This window comes from Nyctibius grandis, chromosome 12 (assembly GCF_013368605.1).
Source record: "Nyctibius grandis isolate bNycGra1 chromosome 12, bNycGra1.pri, whole genome shotgun sequence".
In the NCBI taxonomy this organism is placed as follows: domain Eukaryota; kingdom Metazoa; phylum Chordata; class Aves; order Nyctibiiformes; family Nyctibiidae; genus Nyctibius; species Nyctibius grandis.
Window position 1 is genome coordinate 11,703,143 of NC_090669.1, and position 18,271 is coordinate 11,721,413.

General features: G+C 37.4%; 1 protein-coding gene across 7 annotated transcripts in view; it reads left to right on the forward strand.

Moving 5' to 3' along the window:
* The first annotated feature begins 638 nt into the window (after positions 1–638).
* Positions 639–18,271, forward strand: part of DPY19L3 (dpy-19 like C-mannosyltransferase 3) — a 42,043-nt gene continuing 24,410 nt past the window's right edge. For 5 of the 7 annotated variants that reach the window (XR_011049070.1, XR_011049071.1, XM_068411224.1 and 2 more), the window contains exons 1-10: positions 639–764; positions 2,291–2,433; positions 3,923–4,056; positions 10,286–10,376; positions 11,227–11,348; positions 11,550–11,695; positions 13,393–13,516; positions 14,286–14,420; positions 16,188–16,319; positions 17,396–17,497. Coding sequence is in view for 5 of the 7 variants with exons in the window: in XM_068411224.1 (XP_068267325.1) it covers positions 2,331–2,433; positions 3,923–4,056; positions 10,286–10,376; positions 11,227–11,348; positions 11,550–11,695; positions 13,393–13,516; positions 14,286–14,420; positions 16,188–16,319; positions 17,396–17,497 (1,089 nt within the window). In the remaining 2 variants the exon portion in view is untranslated. Of the gene's footprint in view, positions 765–2,290; positions 2,434–3,922; positions 4,057–10,285; positions 10,394–11,226; positions 11,349–11,549; positions 11,696–13,392; positions 13,517–14,285; positions 14,421–16,187; positions 16,320–17,395; positions 17,498–18,271 lie in introns of those variants that run through there. The other 2 variants (XM_068411223.1, XM_068411226.1) reach the window with 2 other exon arrangements.

An 18,271-nucleotide genomic window follows, 5' to 3' on the forward strand; every position in this document is an offset into this window, starting at 1 on the left:
ACTACCAATAAATGCTACGTCACTATTTTAGAAAATCTTCCACGCCGGTGTAAGCCCAGCGGGACAGCAGGACCCAGCGCCAGGCGGCAGGCGGGCGGGCCCTGCCGGCACCGCAGACCCCGCCGCACCGGTGTGAACCGCCCAGCATCACCCCCGGCCGCGCTGACAGGATTTCCCAGCCCGGCGCGGGGGCAGCCCGGGGAAGGCTCTCGCCCCGGCCCGCCGCAAGCCCGCCTTCTGAAATTTAAACTACTTAAAACGCTTTCGGAGGGACGAGTTTGATACTGGGGCGGTTTTGCCCGTCTCTGCTTTCGCAAATAACCTTGTCCCCGCCGTAGTTTTTTTCGCACACCTCGAGAGCAGCGACACACACCAAGCGCGCCCGCCGAGCCCCACAGAGGCCGGTGCCGCCCCACGCCCCGCCGCAGGGCGCGGACAGGCCGCCCCAGCCGCAGCCCGGCCCCGGCCCTCAGCCCGCCCACTCCCCACAGCCCGCAGCTCCTCCCCGCGCGGGCCTCCCCCGTCCGCCGGCGGCTGCCTGCCCACCGGCGCGCCCCTGTCCGCGGCCGAGCCCCGCGCCCCGGCTGCCGCAGCCCCTCCGCGCCGCCTCACACGGGCGAACAAAAGGCGCCGCGTCCGCCCCCGCCCCCACCCCCGCCCCTTCCCCTCCTCGCGGCGGGGCCCGGGTGGTTCCGCGCAAGTAGCGCCGGTAAGAGAAGCCGCCGCCCCGCTGCAGCGACCCGCGGCCCTCGGAGCGCCGGCAGGTATCGGCCCCGCCGGGGGGGATGCGGAGGGGAAGGGGAGGAGACGGGCGGACGGCGGGGCCGCTGCAAGCAGGCCGCACCGGGCTGGGCCGCGCAGGCCGCAGCGGGCAGCGCGGAAAGGCGGCGCTGTGTGGAGCTGCCCGCGCCACGCGGGGCCCGCCCCGGCCGCCGGGGGAGCCGCGGCCCGAGGCCCGGCCCTCCTGCCTCCCCTTCCCTCCCCTGCCCGGCCCCCGGCGCCGCTTCCCTCTTCCCCGTCGGCCCGCGGCGCCTCCGGCGCGCTCGCCCTCAGCCGCCTTCTCGCCTGTCCGCCGCGCTGCCCCGCCGCCACCGACGGCCTCGCCCCGACTCACATCGTGCCCCCGGGCCCGGCCTGCAGCCGCAGAGCCTGCCCCCGCCCCGCTGCCCCGGGCCTCACCTCACCTCGGGCAGCTGTGGGGACGGAGGCGGGACATTCCCTTCCCGGCGCCCTGTCGAGGATTTCCCCGCGTGTGCCCGCCAAAGCCGTTCCCTCCGTCATGAGGCACTGAGGAAAGCTGGCTGAGACTGGCCCTGCAGAGAAAGAGCATGGTTATGATGACCATCTTGCCTGTATTAATTAATTGTCAGGTTTTCTACAAACCAGCTATTTAAGAACATCTTAGATATATGCTCACATAGTTCCCTCCGTGTGTTTCCCCAGGCACGTGGGAAAGAGATGAAGCTAATCCACTGCTAAAGCTTTAAAACAACAAAGTTGTGGGCTAGAGGTGTATTTCTTAGAGCATTACCATTACCAGTCAGTTACACCAGTGGTAACGCAAATACCAGTGTTTGTGCTCTGGGAATGGTAGCAGACTTTTGCATTCAGGATGGGACATCATTGATTTTCAAATGCAGAATGGCAGGTTGAAGCAGTTTTATGTATGGACCATGCCTGGGAATTGACAAGGGAATGGCTAGCAGCTCTTCTGTCTTTTTTGTAATGTTCTCAAATTTTATGGTGCTTTAATAGTATAAAACGTCAAGGACTTTTTTAATGCTGTCTCTCTAGTTCTTTATAACACATATTCTCTGGCATAATTTTTCCATCTTACAGTCCCCTTTTTTGGGATTTCCTGAAAGCCAAGGTTTAAACAACTGGCTTTCTATTTTAGGTGCCCAACTAAAATACCTTAAAAGGACTATTTTTTCTTTGAAGGGCTTACACTTTTTCGAAGAAGTGGAACCTGGTGTCTGTTTTGAGTCAAGGCCCAAAAGTGAGGGCAGTCAAAGTAATGAATTGTTCTGAAAACCTATTCAAAAGTATGTAAAATTGTGAACTTTAGTCTTTACAAATTTAAGATAATGTTTTCTTAGTTTCATTTGCATTCTGAGTTGTAAGAATTTAAAAAATCTTTCATTTTTGTAAGATACACTTCAACTACAGAATAGTTCTGTAAGTCAAAGTCTCCGATGGCAGTAAAATATGGTTCTGTTTTCAGATATTTCATGTAGTATTAAGTGACTGTTTGGGTAGGAAGATGCATTGCTCATATGTGTCCATTTAGGAGTCAGACTGAAGAATAATGAATTAAAGTGACTGACAACATGACAACCGTAAGACAGAGAAGGGTTGGAAAAGGCGCAGAAGCAGCTGAAGATCAGCCTTCAGAGGAGAAGAATGTGAAGCCTGATGGGAAAATTCTGTCTGGTGGGTGATGAAAAGGGTTGTAACATTATGGCTTTTTAGTAGTGTTTAGCTTTAGGTATATGTCCTAAGCACAGGTTAGAACTAGGTATGTAACAAATACATTTTCATACTTGAATATCACCCAAATTAATTGGATGAGACAGAAGGCATGCAGATTATTGCATGTCAGTCTCATCTGTATTTTAAAATCCTAATTTAAATTGGTGAGAACAATTTTTTTTCAATTTAGTGTCAGTGACACACTATCAGATTTCATACAGCCATCGCAGATTCTCAAATGAATCACAGTTCAGTCATTGGTGACATAAAAGGATTTGAAGATCTCTGATGAGTTATACTTAAATATGAGCAGATTGCACATGAGATCTGAATTTAACTGCAAACCCTTGCTTTTTGACTATAGGACAGACTAGCTAGGTAAATTTTTAAGAGAGACATTAAGTGTCTTAATTCGAGGATCTGTGTAAGTAATGAAATACTGACAACATTTTTGTTTGGAATTGTAACTTTAGAGTTGGCAAAGTTTGTTGGGCTTGGTTTATTTACCCCCTAATATTCTATGATTCTATGATTCTATTTTAATTCACTTATTTTAAGGGATGTTTTGATCTAAATTCTGAATGTTTCTGTGTATGCAGTTTGCATAGATGAAAGGAAAGTGACATTGTTGTATATACAGAATGGGAAAGTGATCATAGTTCTCATCCAGCCCAGCCCTTAGTTCTATAATTGCATATTTGGTACCCATTACGTAGACGTCACACACAGTATGAAATAGTCATTTCAAAGATATAATTCCAGATCACTGTGATCCATATTAAGCCTTATATCAACATTAAAAAAAACCTAGGACTGTAAGTATACAATAAATCGATTGAGCTATCTAGAAATGCAACCTTTCTTTCCCATCATTCCATCTATAATCTTATTCTGATGTCAACAGGAGGTCATCTGCAATTCAAAGCATGACACCATTATCAAAGGCTGCTTTGGCCACTGTTCAGTCTCTTCGTGGGTATTTAGTGAGACTTCTGAACCTACCATGTTGCTTTTTACAAAAACCAAACAACCGCCAAAAACCAGATGGCTGTTTTAAGAAGTGTGAAGATTTTGATTTCTTACTTTGTGATCTAACAGTCATCCTGTATTGCCTTAATTAAAAAAGTTGCCCTGAAAGATATTTCAATTTAGATTTACAAATTAAAAACGGTATTTATCTAGATTTGTATAGGATCGTGGTGTTCTTAAACTATCACCAGATTTTGTCACTTAAGGCACACCTTATTTTACTTTGCATGTAAATAAAATACTCTGAGTTTGCTATATGAGAAAATAAAAACCACATCTCCCTAAAGACCAAGTGTCCTGTTACCTACAGAATGTAAACTGGAGTAGCACAGGCAATGTATAAATGAGTTTCCAAAATTCCTTTCAGTTGAATTATGTGTTTCACAATTACAATTACAGAGTGAAATATTTTTCTTCCAAGATCATACAGGTGGAAAGCTGTGGAACATACTCTCAATAACTGTTGGTGGAACTGTTGCCATCTCTCTTGGACTTCTTACTTCTGTTTATGTTGCTACACTGCATGAAAATGACCTGTGGTTTTCCAATATTAAGGTAACAGTCATTTTCATAGTTTCATCAGTGCTTTCATAGAGCATTAATGAGTGTTAGTTGAAATTTCATTTATTTATGTATTTGTGTTGTAACTTGCTCAAAATCGTAGAATATTTCATTTTTTAAAAGTCAATTTAAGAAAAGCTGTGTTTCCCTTCCCACCACTTTTTAAATACTTGATCATTTCTATAAATACCTTTCCCCAATTTTTCTTTAAAAGCATTGCTACATAGCTCCTGCCTGAGTTGTTTCTTCCAGCCATTGATCATTATCTAGAATAGTATTTCAACAATCTACTATATGCTGCTCTATAATCATGTTTCTTTTATCCAAAGCAATCCAAATCCAAACAAAAACAGTTGAAATAAACAATATGCAAAATCCTGGCACACAGTTCTTTAATTGTATTTATACTGTGATACTGTAACACAGTTTAGGCACAGTCTCTTACTATTCAATACTGATATTATATAATGTTATCCTAAATGTGCAAACCTCGAAACATGTTTCAGACATTCACCACTGTAAAACCAACCATTCCCAAGATCCAGGACTGACTAGTTTTTTCCTAGAATCATTGCATAGGAAAATAATGCAGCTGTACGCATACCTAAATTTAACCAGAGAAAATAAACAGGTGAGTCATTTTCCTTTTAGACGGGTCAAATTCACTCTGCTAGGTCTATGTATTATGTTATTCAAAGAGTATGTATATTTAATTGGAATACTTGCATTGCAATATGTCTTTCCTATACTACGCACTTTTTCTGTCCTAGAAACATTTATATCCCCATAATAAAAATAGCTGGCACTATACATATAATACTGTTTTGTACCCACTCTCATCTTTCTTTGAATATATGGATAAATTGTATACATATTGAAGGTACGCCTTAGGTTTGCCTTCTTCCAAAAGCAAGTATTGATGAATTTCACAGGTATTGTATATTTTGAAGTACAAACAGGCATGGAATTGTGGCAGCGTATGAACATAATGGATACAGCATTTTTAGTCTGTTGAACTGATACAAAGGGACACAAAGTTCACTGAGAGAAGCAAGTCTGTAGCTGCAATTAAGTTGCCCCCCAATGGATGAAATGCTCATTTTATTTGTTAATTACTTGTTTTAAGTACACTAGAATGCCATTAGATATCAAAACTGAAATAAAACCCTCTAGATATTTTTAGTCTGGATTCTGTTGTCTCTGTAGCTCACATTTCATCCTATGGAGTTGATAGGATAACTAGTAACATTGGAACATGAGCAATTTCAGCCAATTTGACGGAAAAACTCTAAAAAGCATTAAGTTCATCTACCAGTAGGTTAAAGGACAAAGAGATGCAAATATTCTCTGATCTCACATTATACCTTCTTCAGTAAGATGTGAACTCTACCAGAGAATGCATGTGGCTACAGTGCTAATTTTAAACTGATAACAACAGGAAAAGCTTTAATGAGATTTCACATATTATTAGAGATTAAATAACCAGTCGTAACACAGAGCCAAAAGTGATCAGGCTTCATACATACTACTGCTTTTTGGAGCTATGTGTTCCGTGAGTGTATAGTGGTTGTGTTTTTCATGTACTCACTGTTACATTGTTTCTAAGGGTATCTTCCCAAATCAAAGGCTGTAGCTCTAACCTGATTGGTCAGACATGTGCAATTTATTTTGTAAACACTTAGGTCCCAAGCGAGATTCAAAGGTACTTTAAAAGATTTGTTCTCAAATTATTTATTACAGCTTGAGACCAAACAGGTAGTATCCCCTGCAGTTTATTTGCAAATACAGAGAAGGTCAGGGATGAGTCAAGTCTGATCAAGTTTTCTGCGATTGTCTGCCAAGTCAGATTTCACTTCGGTTAACACAAAGATTTCCAAGGCTTTACTGTTAACTTATAGTCTAGTCTTGTTTTCTTACCAGTATGTGTAGCAGAGCATTTAGTGGCCGCAAGTGAGAACAGCAAGATAAGAAATTTAAACTATGTTTTATATGCTTTCTCTTAACTAAGCAGAGAAAGAATACATGGATGAGAGAAAGTTTAAACAAAAAACTGTTTTATGAGTAGTATGGGGAAGAGAAGACTACATATGAAGAGCCTGTGAAATTTCTGCAAAGCTGAGACAGGAAGGCTCATCCTAGCTTCTGTGAAAGAGTATATAGACATCTCTGTGTCTATACATATGAGCGGACATTGTAGTATCTCCAGATGTATGTACATGTTTTCCAGCATTTCTGAATTGGCTAATCTTATAATTACAGCACATACCATATACTAATAAAAGACAAGAACAAAATACACTATGGAACAATCCGAGATCCTCAAAAATTATGTTGAAAATAAAAGGAAAATTTGCTTTTTTTCTCTAACATTTTATAGTTTGGCCAAAGCATATATTTTTGCATAATATTAACTGAATTTTCTAGAAATTTGGAAAAGTACGTTTTATTTTAATGCATACCCTGGCACATACACTTGTAGTGATTGCCTTTCTGTAATTTCAATTGCAATTCATAGAAAGCAGTTCAGTTTTGGGTGTCTTCCAGTAATGGTTCACCCAACTAGAAAAACTGTTCTGTGATTGTTATACTGTTTACTTACTATTTTCAATATGGCTTTCAACAGTGCATGGATTTCAGCTGCTGCAGTATGTGTGAATCTTGTTCTTATTTGCTAATAAATACGCCTGCTATTATAAATTTGTCATAGTCATTGGAGAAAGATATAAAATTGTTTTCTTATCAGAAAAACTGAAAATGCAGATCTTGAAGACTGGTTTATGCTATGAAAGAGGTACATGATTGGTATTCTTTTTTTTTATTCCAAGACTTCCTGAAAGAACAACAAAAAAAAAAGAGAATACAGAATACCATGTCACATAGTCAGAAGCTGTGTTTGTGTACAGTTCCATCAGGGATCACAGAACGTTATAATCACTTATCTTGACCAAGCAGTTTTGAAGAAAAAAGTTTGAATCTCTTCTCATATACATTAAACCCCCAAAGATTTCTGTTTATGATGGTGAAAGCCAAGACAGATTTCTTATCCAAAAATCCTTTCTCAGTTTTCTGAAAACTTTCTGGCACGACACATACAAAATGGCTAGTCTATTTTCAGTGATTTTGAATAGTGGTTGGTTACTGCCCCTCAAGTATGGTATCGTTTAGGAACAGGATCTACTATGAAAGTAAGAAAATGGGGGGGGTGGGAGGAGAATTGCATCACCTCTCCTGTCAGCTGTTGTATCATTTGTTCAAATGCAACCTCTGAAGAAACTTTGAACAGGAATGAGCCAAGGCCACATAGCAAATTAATACTGTAACACAAACAGGTAAACTTCAGAGCTTTCATTTGTTCTTCATCCCTTCTGAGTGAGCGTTTAGACTACTATTACTGAATTTTCCTGTAATAAAATTGCTACTTGCAGGAAGTCAGGAATAAAAATATCAAATTTTAAATCTTTCAGACATGCAGGATAAGAATCCTAGGATTCCTTCTCTGAAGTGCTTATGTTTTCCCTTTTTACATTTTGAATGTAAAAGAAAAATGGAAAAAAGTAGGGAAACAGGTAGCCAGCTAATTAGAACTCTGCAAAGTGAATGCATAAGCCATGAAGAGAAGGGGAGCAGTCCAGTACTTTGGTGGTACTTTTCCAAAGAAGTACCTGTTGAGTTGTTATGGGGTACTCTTACTCTGGATCAAAAGTCTGATTCTGGATAGGAACCATGCCATTCTAACAGATGGGCATGAGGTTAACCAGCCAAAAGACCATGTACAAGGATTAAATACGTGTGCTAAAGGCACGATTCTCAACTCGGAACATTGATAGCAGCTGTCTATATTTATGAGTTTCCACTTGTATGGTTGAAATGATTTTCAAATCTTTCTGATCTTAATTGAACAACTAAAAATATTTTCAATTACACAAATTGTGTTTTAGTTTTGTCAAAAAAGAAAAGTAATTGGAGCTTTGCTTATGCTCTTTATCAAAAAACTCAACTCAGACTTTGGCTGCTTGCTCAGTATTCTGAATGACTTGGTTAAGGAGTTTGAGGAAACCTAAGCTCTAGAATTTTGCACTGCCCTTGAGAGGAAGTCCTCTGTATTTTGCTTTGAATGCTTAATATTATTAGGATACAGTTGCATAAATTGAAATCACATGCTACTCTACCCGTATCCTGGAGGATAGTGGTTTTTTTCCTTGGCACAGTGATAACTTCTTTGTTAAAGACTCACAAATTGAGTATACAGAAAGATAAACATGTGCCTCTTATACTGCTTACCCATAAGTCTGTATGTTTTTATTAACATAGAATACTAGGGAAAAGTATAAATTGCTGTAGAACTGGAAGTATTGTGAGTGAATAAAACAGATGTTATCTTAGCATGAACAGATGTAAAACTCACTAGTGTTGTCTCATAAAGTATAGCATTTGGTTGAATACAGCTGGTGCCAGGATTACAAATTAATCATGTTGAATGCATTTTGCTAATTAGATCCCCCTCTGTGACTACTCTCCCCCCTTAATAAATTCCAAATGTTAACATTCCTTCTTTTTCTATTCTTTCTTTTTTTTTTTCTTTTTTTTACATGCACTTAGAATCAGCCACTTTTTGGTATTAGAAACTCTTCAGTAATGATGCCATTTGAAACTAGAGCTTGTTCAAAATACCAGCATTCTCATTTTGCTAAGTGTGTGGCTTTCAGTATTTAGTGCCAATGTCAGTTTCTTCTGCTGGTATTATAATGATTTGTATGTCGTAGAGCAGCTGGAGAGTTTAATTGTGAACTTTCATTGAATCAGATGCGGTTTTATCAGTTTATTTTTCTCAGACCAAAACTAATATTGGTTCAGTTTGTCAACAGTTGACTTCAATAAAACACATGTTTTGACATAAGATTCTATACAGGGCAGTAGAGGAGGGAGGAGCATGATTTTTTTATCTAGCTTTATGTTAGCTCTGAAATAGTATCGATTCTGTTCCACCAAAAGAGATGGGATTGTATAAGAAAGATGAAAGTCTTGAGATTCTCTGCAAGGTTGCATTAACTAGAATGGCATTCATAAAAATCTCAGAAAACAGTAACATTCTGTTATTTCATTAATGTTCTTTTGTAAAGAAAGCTGAATTAATAAGATTATTTTTAGAAATCTCACTTGAATTTCTTAATGAGTTGCATACACCACATACAGGAATCACATTGGATTTTCAAACCTGGATATTAACCTTTTCTAACTTACTGCTTATGAGAGAGATTTGCTGGGATGTTTTTATATAAACTACTAAAAAGATCACTAATAATAAAACAATTTTGTATAAGATGCCTATTATTTCTCTTCAGATGATTGGTTGTTCATGCAGTCTTATTTTGTTTAAATGTGGTTGCCCAAGGCTCTGAATTTGTTAAATTTCGTTAGGTCTTCAGAATTAATGAGTTAACAAAAGGAAGTGAATTCCAAAGCAAAGATCCTGTACTGAGAGCAGTTTTCTTTAGGAGAGTTTTTGTCTTACTAGACTCCACCTGCTGCAATATCAGCTGAGAAAGAGGCATAGTTTGAAGTGTACCTAGTTTAAATAATTTGAACATTTTAAAAATAATAACTTTACCCACAACTAAAACCGAGTAAAGAATCGCTTTTCCTTTAACCTATAATTTAAGTATGGAGTGATGAACAGCTGGCTTCCTGAAAGAAATAGCATTTAATGAGTGGGTAGCAGCATACCCTGCCAGCTGAAATATCAGAGTGGCATTATGGTGCAGTCCTAAGTATAGCGTGCTGCATTAATTGAGCCTTAAGGTGGCAAAGCCATGGAACACTACGGGATATCTACATCTGGAAGAAAAGGTTAAATGCATGGAGCAAGCATATGCAGTTTTAAAGTCCAGCTGTTGGCCACTAACCCTATCTAAACATTGAATATTACAGAAAAATAGTAAAAGATCCAAAGTGTTTCCAAACAGCATCTCAGAATCACAAAAGGCATATGCAGTTCCCCAGTTAACAGAGGCATTGACACCTCAGCCATTTGCCTCTAACCCAAATTTGTCCATGTATTTTACCTTTATTTGAACTAAGTTGCATAGAATGCACAAACCCAAAGACTCAAGCCACTGTATAGGTCAGTTTCCCTGATGCAGCAAGAATTTGAGTTGAAGGCAGCTTCATATGATTGTGAAAAGTGAAATGGAAAGTTAATTTACTATTGAACTTTCACTTGCAGGAAGTTGAAAGAGAAATTTCATTCAGAACAGAATGTGGACTTTATTATTCCTACTACAAACAGATGATTCAGGCTGCTTCCATCCAGCAAGGTATTGTAAACTGTAAAGTAAGTTTTACTTCTTGTTGCCAGCTGACTTTTTTTAATATTTTTTCAAATATAGTTCAGAACAAGGAATACCATAACTGTGAAAGACAGTGTAACAATTGTACTGGAGATTCATTCTGTTCATATGCCAGGGAGCCACTAAGTTATGGACACAATAAATTTCACAATGATACATTCGTTTCTGTGCCGCACCTTCACCTTCTGATGAAGGCAATCACTTTGAGGGACAACTTTCATATCTGCTAAGGTTTCAGCCTTGCTGGTTTATTGAGTATATTACTTTCATTTTTGTTCTCCTCTTGTTTAATTTGAATTATGAGCTATTTGTGGGAAGGGGCAGATTTTTGCTGTATGCCTGGACAGTAAGTGACACAATGAGCAGCTTCCAAGGAAACCATATACAATGATGGGGTTTTCTGTGACAGTCTCATGATTTCTAGATACTTAACTGTTGCTCCCTAGCAATTTTGCTTATACTACACATTCATCAACATTAACATCACCTGTGTTCAAAGTACTGACAAGAATGGTTCTCAAGATCCAGTATGTACCACAGATTCTATGCTAGGAATGTAAGTGTAAAAATAAATGTTTTATACATTACTAAATATATAGTACTTGAATTAGCACTCTGAATCACATTCAAAGCAGGGAAACTGAAGACCTCAGACGGTCATGTTGATTCAGAGGTAATGTGATCTGAATCCTTGACTCAAAGTTTGCAGTTTTTGATGAGAGATCCTAAAATACCTTTGAAAAAGTTATTCACTGTTCAAATGAAGATGGAGGGGGAAAATGACAATCTCCTATTTCAATTTCTCTTTATCGTTAAGGTTTACATGGTTTAGTATATGACAATAAAACTGAATCTGTGAGGACAATTAACATACTTGAAAGAATGAATGTTTACCAGGAGGTGTTTCTCAGCATTCTGTATAGGATTCTTCCAATTCAGGTAGGCATTTATTTATGGCTTTAGATTGTAAGTGCATTATGAAGATTGCGCAGTGAATCATAGCTCCCCTTTTTAGTTATTTTCTAATTAGAAATATTCCTGATACCTTTTTAATTTGTAAAAGCAAAACCTAATTCATATTAAATATAATTCCCCCCCATGAGTGTTTTATGTCAACATCAGTATTCTTGTGTTTTACAGCAATACCTAGAGCCCGTTTATTTTTATATCTACACTTTGTTTGGACTTCAGGCAGTTTATGTCATTGCTCTGTATGTAACAAGCTGGCTTCTTAGCGGAACATGGCTTTCAGGGTTGTTGGCAGCTTGCTGGTATATTACAAACAGGTAAGCGAGATTAAACATTTGATCTTTCTAAAATTGTACCTCATGTCAAAGGTAAGGCATTAAACCTTCAAATGCATGATTAATTGGACAAAAAATGAAACTATAAGGCCTCTCTCCAGATTAGCCAGAAAATAGAAAAAAATGTTTAAATAATACAAAATAATTAGAAAATAATCAGAAATGGGCTGACATTGCAGACTAGGATTTTAAAGTTTCAAGAAGTTTGAGTAGAAAATTTTGGCTTTAATTGGTCTCTGAAAGTGGACTACATCTTTCAGATGTGTCTGGATCTCCAGACGATGTACCCTGTCTTCTCCAGCCTAGGATCCCTTAGGTGTTAGACGCCTGCATATATGCCTTTCAGGTCTCTGCTCACTGCCCCACACCCAACCTCCAGGGATTCCTTCAACAACCTAAGATCATCAGAAGTTCAGCTTCTCTATTCCCTTATTACTGTAGACATCTGCACTAAGACTCAGACAGAAAAAAGATGATAATTGAGCTGTTCTAGTGCTTTATCACTTGAAGAAGTCTCAGTTTGGAGAGAAAAACTAAAGAACTGGCTTTATGCCAGCAGTAAGCTACTGGCATGAAGCTAAGACTGGTGACATAGGCTGTTATCTGTAAATTAATAAATAAAAGTACAGTGTCAGTTCTATCAAAACGGTTTGATATGTTAATCAGCAGCTGCAAAGAAGTTTGTCTGCAAGCATGTCCATTACAGAATAATTACAGGTATATAGTGGTAAAACGTTTCTTTCTCCAAAGATGAAAGTAACTAAAAAATACATGCAATGTGCAGTAGTTCACATGTTTATTTCATGAGGTCATCTTTTCCATTTACAGAATCTTTGGAGCAGATTTGTTTTGTCCATCTTTCTAATAATTCATGAACAATGAAAGCTTGATATCCTGTATGCAAATAGAATAAGTATGTGGAATTGATTTGGATAAAGACTTTCTCCAGATTAAGTATATCTGAGGCTACTCAGTAACTCCATTTTAGCCATTTTTTTAATCCAGCTAAGCATGTCTCAGATGTGTTGCTTACTTTCCTTTTTAGCAAACATTTTCTCTACACAAGAAAATAGGGAATTATTTTTTCGTTTTAACTTTTAATTCAGGTTTTGTAAATGACTGTCCTTTGGGGAACTTTTACTAAATTCCGTCACATACTTTTTATGTTAGAACATTCAAAAAATGACCAGAAGTTCCTAACCAGTTTAGCAGTATTCAAATCCAATGCACTGGGATCACAGTGAAGAAATTGATACCTATTTATTCTTCTATGTGCTTTTTGCAAATGAGGTAAAATTACCTGTGGTGTGAATCACAGAATCAATGTGAAAACTCCACGTGCTGGATTTTGGGAGTGTTTTTGTTTTGAGGTTTGCTTGTTCATTTTTAAATTACACAAGCTGTGCTTCATAAGTAAGATTTAATCCATGGTATAAGTTTTTTAACAGTAAGTGAAGCTAAAGTACAACATCTGAGGTACAGAAACAATGGATCACTTGCATAACCTTCATAATGATGTTTTTTCAGAGCCAGGCATGTTGAAAAAATTAGAGTGTAGAGCCTCCATTTTTATCAATAAGTAGTTAAAATACCACAAAGATGCCTGTCATTGCAACCTCTCCATCACCAAGTTGGTGTTTTATTTGTTTTAAATTTATGAAACTGTTTGTTTTGTACAGAGTAGATACTACAAGAGTAGAATTCACCATTCCTTTAAGAGAGAACTGGGCACTACCATTCTTTGCTGTTCAGATAGCAGCCATCACATACCTGCTCAGAACTCATCTACAGCCTGTTCAAGAAGTGAGTATTTCTAACAAGTATGACACAGTAAAATTAGTATCAGAAAACTGTTTGTAAAACTTAGGACAAAATACTTAATAAGGTTTATAGCAGTGGATATATACACACACAAATCACAATGTTGAAAACATTAATCAGATGAGCCTTCTGTTAATTTAGATGTAGTTGAAATACAAAGGAATACACATGCTCAGCACTGAAAAAAAATAAAGGTAAGCTCTAAAAAGAGTACAAGACCACAGTACTGTGTATTTAAGAAAACATGGGAGTAACACAAAGTGGGCAGGAGAAAAGCTTGTAAAGCACAAGGATTAAAGATTTTCTTTTGATTTCGTTTGTTTTACAAATTTAAGAGGTTGTCCTGATCTGCAAGAATAAAAGCAATTTGGTGATACAGTTTCTTTGACAAACAGTTCTTAAGTTACTATTCCTCACTTTGATCAAATAACTGCTATTTATAGCACGTACTGCATGTTAATCTATGGGCTGAAACTGTTTGATATCTCACCCTTTTCCTGCAAGTGGTATTACAATGGTAAAATAAAGACATAAATACAAGTACCTGTAACTCTAAAAAATATTTATTATCCTCCAATCAGTTATTGCAGTTATAAAACCCCTATTGATGTTTTAAAAATTGATTTAAAATAAAACCAAATTAAGGTGGCTTTTGGTTGGTTTTATTGGGGTTTTTTGGGTGGGTTTTGTTTGGTTTGGTTTGGTTTGTTTGTTTTTTAAAGTTAAATAAAACTTCATTCCGCCCTTCTAGAGATGGACACTTATGGCTGTATTCATAGCAACGTTTCTCTTTAGCCTGACTTGGCAATTTAATCAGTTTATGATGCTGATACAAGCATTGGCATTATTCATACTGGACTGCTTTGACATGCTTCCCACAGCAAAGGTAAGATTATGTTTGGAAATAACCACATTTTTTTCTATCATAAAGCTAGGCGGTTTGGAGGTATTTTACTAACCAGTGGCCTGGATGCCCAAAGTAATACAGATTATACCCTGTGTTGCTTTGTGCTTTTAAGCAATAACAATGTATATATTGCAAGTGTGAAAATGAATAATCAACACCGTTTCTGACTTTTTTCAGCTGATTTTATTTCACTTTATGTAATTCACTTCCATAGTTTAATTTTTGCCTAGTTTTGTTTAGACACAGTTATGTTTTGACACTATTAAGGGATTGCTTTTAAACACAATCATAACAGTTGATCTAATACCACAGCTTAAGCAGGTCCTCTGGGAGTGGGCAGAAGAAAAAAAAAGTAGCACAAGAAATCTTTGCCTAAGCTGAATTTTGCTTCAAGTATTGTGCATCCTTGTTTGAAAGTTAGGTATAGGCACTGTACCACAAAGAGAAGGAAGAAGATAGACCAGATTGCTCAAGAGAAGCAGTTACCTTTCATACATTGAAATTCACCACAAAATAACAACATTGGCACTGCTGTGTTGCTGAACTCAATGAGCCAAAAAGTAAAACAAGTGTTACTAAGAAGATAAGGGATCATTTACAGTCAATCTTAGGAAATATAAATATACTGTAGAAGATGAAAACATTGTCTTTGAATTTAATGTCGCTGTGAAATTCTACCAAGATGATTTTAGCCCTTGTAAAAGCTTACACTAGTTGAAAAAGGTTCTAACTTTATTTAAAAGGAAGGTTACAGTAGGATGAAGAGTAATTCATGTTAATTTCATTTTAAATTTGAAGCAGACTTGAATGTTAGTGATTGTATTAATTTAACTGAAAATTAGTATGGTGGCTGCATATCAAAATAAATGCGGTTTATTTAATAGTTTCTAAACTCGTGATTGTATCTGCAAATGTAAGATGAAGTGAGCAATTAATGTGACTAATCAACTACCTTAAAAGCTGGCAAATTGCCAGCTTCATCCTGACTTACACTAAAATGGACTTACTGCACCACTCTTATTCATAGAATCATGGAATGTTAGGGGTTGGAAGGGACCTCTGGAGGTCATCGAGTCCAACCTCCCTGCCAGAGCAGGACCAATCTAGGGCAGGTTACACAGGAACGCATCCAGACGCATTCCATATTAATTTTCGAAAAAGCGCTACTTAAAAACTGTTGGAGTTACACCACTGCTGTAACACAAGACTGAACTCTTTGTGTCAGGTAAAATTTGTGTTTTGGTACCACTGTATCAGAAAATCAGCTGGTTTTTAGTGTTTGCATTCAGCTGAACATTCATAATAGTTTAGCATAGCTTGAAAAGGACTATACTAAACTATTATAAAAAAGTTAGAGAAATCAGCTGATATTTGGTTCCTGAGCTGCACTGAGCCATAACTCTTTAGTCTTAAAGACATTAGAGAGGCTAGAGAAACACTTCTTTGCCTAAAGAAAATACAGAACATCTTCCAAATACTAAGTAATTAATATCTTCCTCACTCTGCAATTGTTTATCTGCTCTGTTATAGCTCTGTTATAGTATAAAACAGGTATAAAATACTAACCTAACTAGTTCAGGACGTAAATATAGAAAGGATATAGTAATGGCTTTAAGTGTAATGATTTACTGACTGATGATACATTTTTTGTAGAAATTGATGTTGAAATAAATTATAAAACATATTCAAAGAAAGCAGCTATGACTGTAAAGTTTTGTAGGCATAAAAATCTCATTATTGTTACAGGTTACGTGGCTCTGTATCATTCAGATTTCTGCATTACTGCTAGTCTGTGTCCTACAGTTCTTTAATTCTATGATTCTTGGATCATTACTTATAAGTTTTAATGCTTCTGTCTTGATAGCAAGAACAATCCAGGTAGGTACCGAAATATTTTTGTAGTACTAAATTAAAGTGTGTCATATATATGTAAATGAGTACTTTATATGCATAATAATCTTAAATTACTAATACTAATTAGAGGAATTATTATAGCATAAAGCAACAAAAGTATTGCATGATCAAATAATGAATTCAATTACACTAACTGCAGCATAACCAAGCACATCAGACACCATAATTCTGTGATTGCTATTAACATTTATGATTGTGCGAACTGCAGTTTGGATCCTGCAAAAAATGCATAAATGGACTTTACGCCTGTTTCAGCAGGACTTGCCTTGGATTTATGGATCTGCCTCCAACAAAATATTCTGTGAGAACTAGGCACATGTCAAATTCAGCTTACTGAAATCTATTGTTTCATTCAAAGATTAGGATTTTTTTCCTGTATTTACAGTTCTCTTTCTGGCATTGATAACAGCCTCTAACCAGAATATATGAACTTACAGGGCCAGTCCTGCTGTCTCTCACTCGTGACCTTTTAAAATCAGGACTCTGCTTTTTATAGTTAGACAATGTCTGCACCTATTCCAGGTTGCTCAGATCTGGAGCTTTGAACTGGAAAATTGCTCAAAATCCTATCAGCTAACAGTTAGAGCCAGAAGAGAGCTTTGCCATATTTAGGTGGAAGGCCTAATGAATAGACATTCCAAAAGGCACACAATATTATTGAAATTAGGGGAATCATGGAAGACAACCACAGTTGCACTGGGTGCCAGCAGTTGTATAATTATAAGGCGGCCACCTCTGAAGGGAGGCTGTTTGGCTAGTTACAAAACTCTGCCAGATCAATACGCTGGGAAGTTTTTATGATATTGTCCTCTCAGTTTTGTGGAAGAAATATATCTTTATTCTGGATACTTGGTTATGTATGCATTTTTGCTTACATGAACCTAATACAAATTTGATCTTGATCAGGCCTAGCAAATAAGCTATTTCAAATAGTCTGGGTTGCTTTTGTTCCAAATATGTACAGATGTACTGAAATACTAATATTTTGTTACAAATACATACAAAAAAGTACTGAAGTACTATTATTTTATTCTTTCTAGAAAAACCTAAAAAAGGGTGGGTTGCTTAATAGGCTTGGGAAACTTATCCTCCACGTGCTATTAGTCTTGTGCTTGACTCTCCTAATAAATAAATTCATTAAGGTAAGCAAATAATTCGTAATATTGAAACTTCCAAAATGTATTATGTTAAAAGCTATTTGTTAACCATCTACAGTAATATCATTAAATAAAAATTGCAATGAGATTTCACTGCATTTCAGAGACTGCATTTTAGAAATGAAAGATCATTTTGCTAATCGTTTTGGTATATAGATTTTAAAACATATTCTTAAAACTTAATAAATTAGCACCAAATATTCAAATACATATTTGTAACTTGAAGCTCACCTGTAATTTTATAAGAAGTGTAGATTTATAGTGCATTCTGATACTGCTGAGCATTTGCAAAGTTTTTCATTGCATTTACTTTTCAATTAATGCCGTTAAAAATGAATACTTGTTATAAAAATTTTGTAGACCATACCATACTTTAGTTCCTTGTTGTGCACAGAGATGTCCGCAGACATTAGTGACAGTAACACTTTTTCTGCTTTTGAGTTTTAGTCTCTTCAAGAGATCTATATCAACAGATTAAAATTTAGTACGCATGGAAATTAAAAGTATCACAGTAAGATATGATAAGTCATTGAAATAAAAAATACAGCTAAAACCAACTTGTCCTGGATAATATTTATCTGTAAATAAGAAACTAACCCTAACAGATATTCTAAAAAGTAAGTAACTTGCCCTTTGGACCACAGGACCATAATTACAAACTGAATGCTTATTTGATGCGAAGCACCCTAGCTCAGACACTGCGTCACAGCTTCATTTAAATTATGTAAAACCTGTTTACTGTGTAAAGCTTATTTTTTT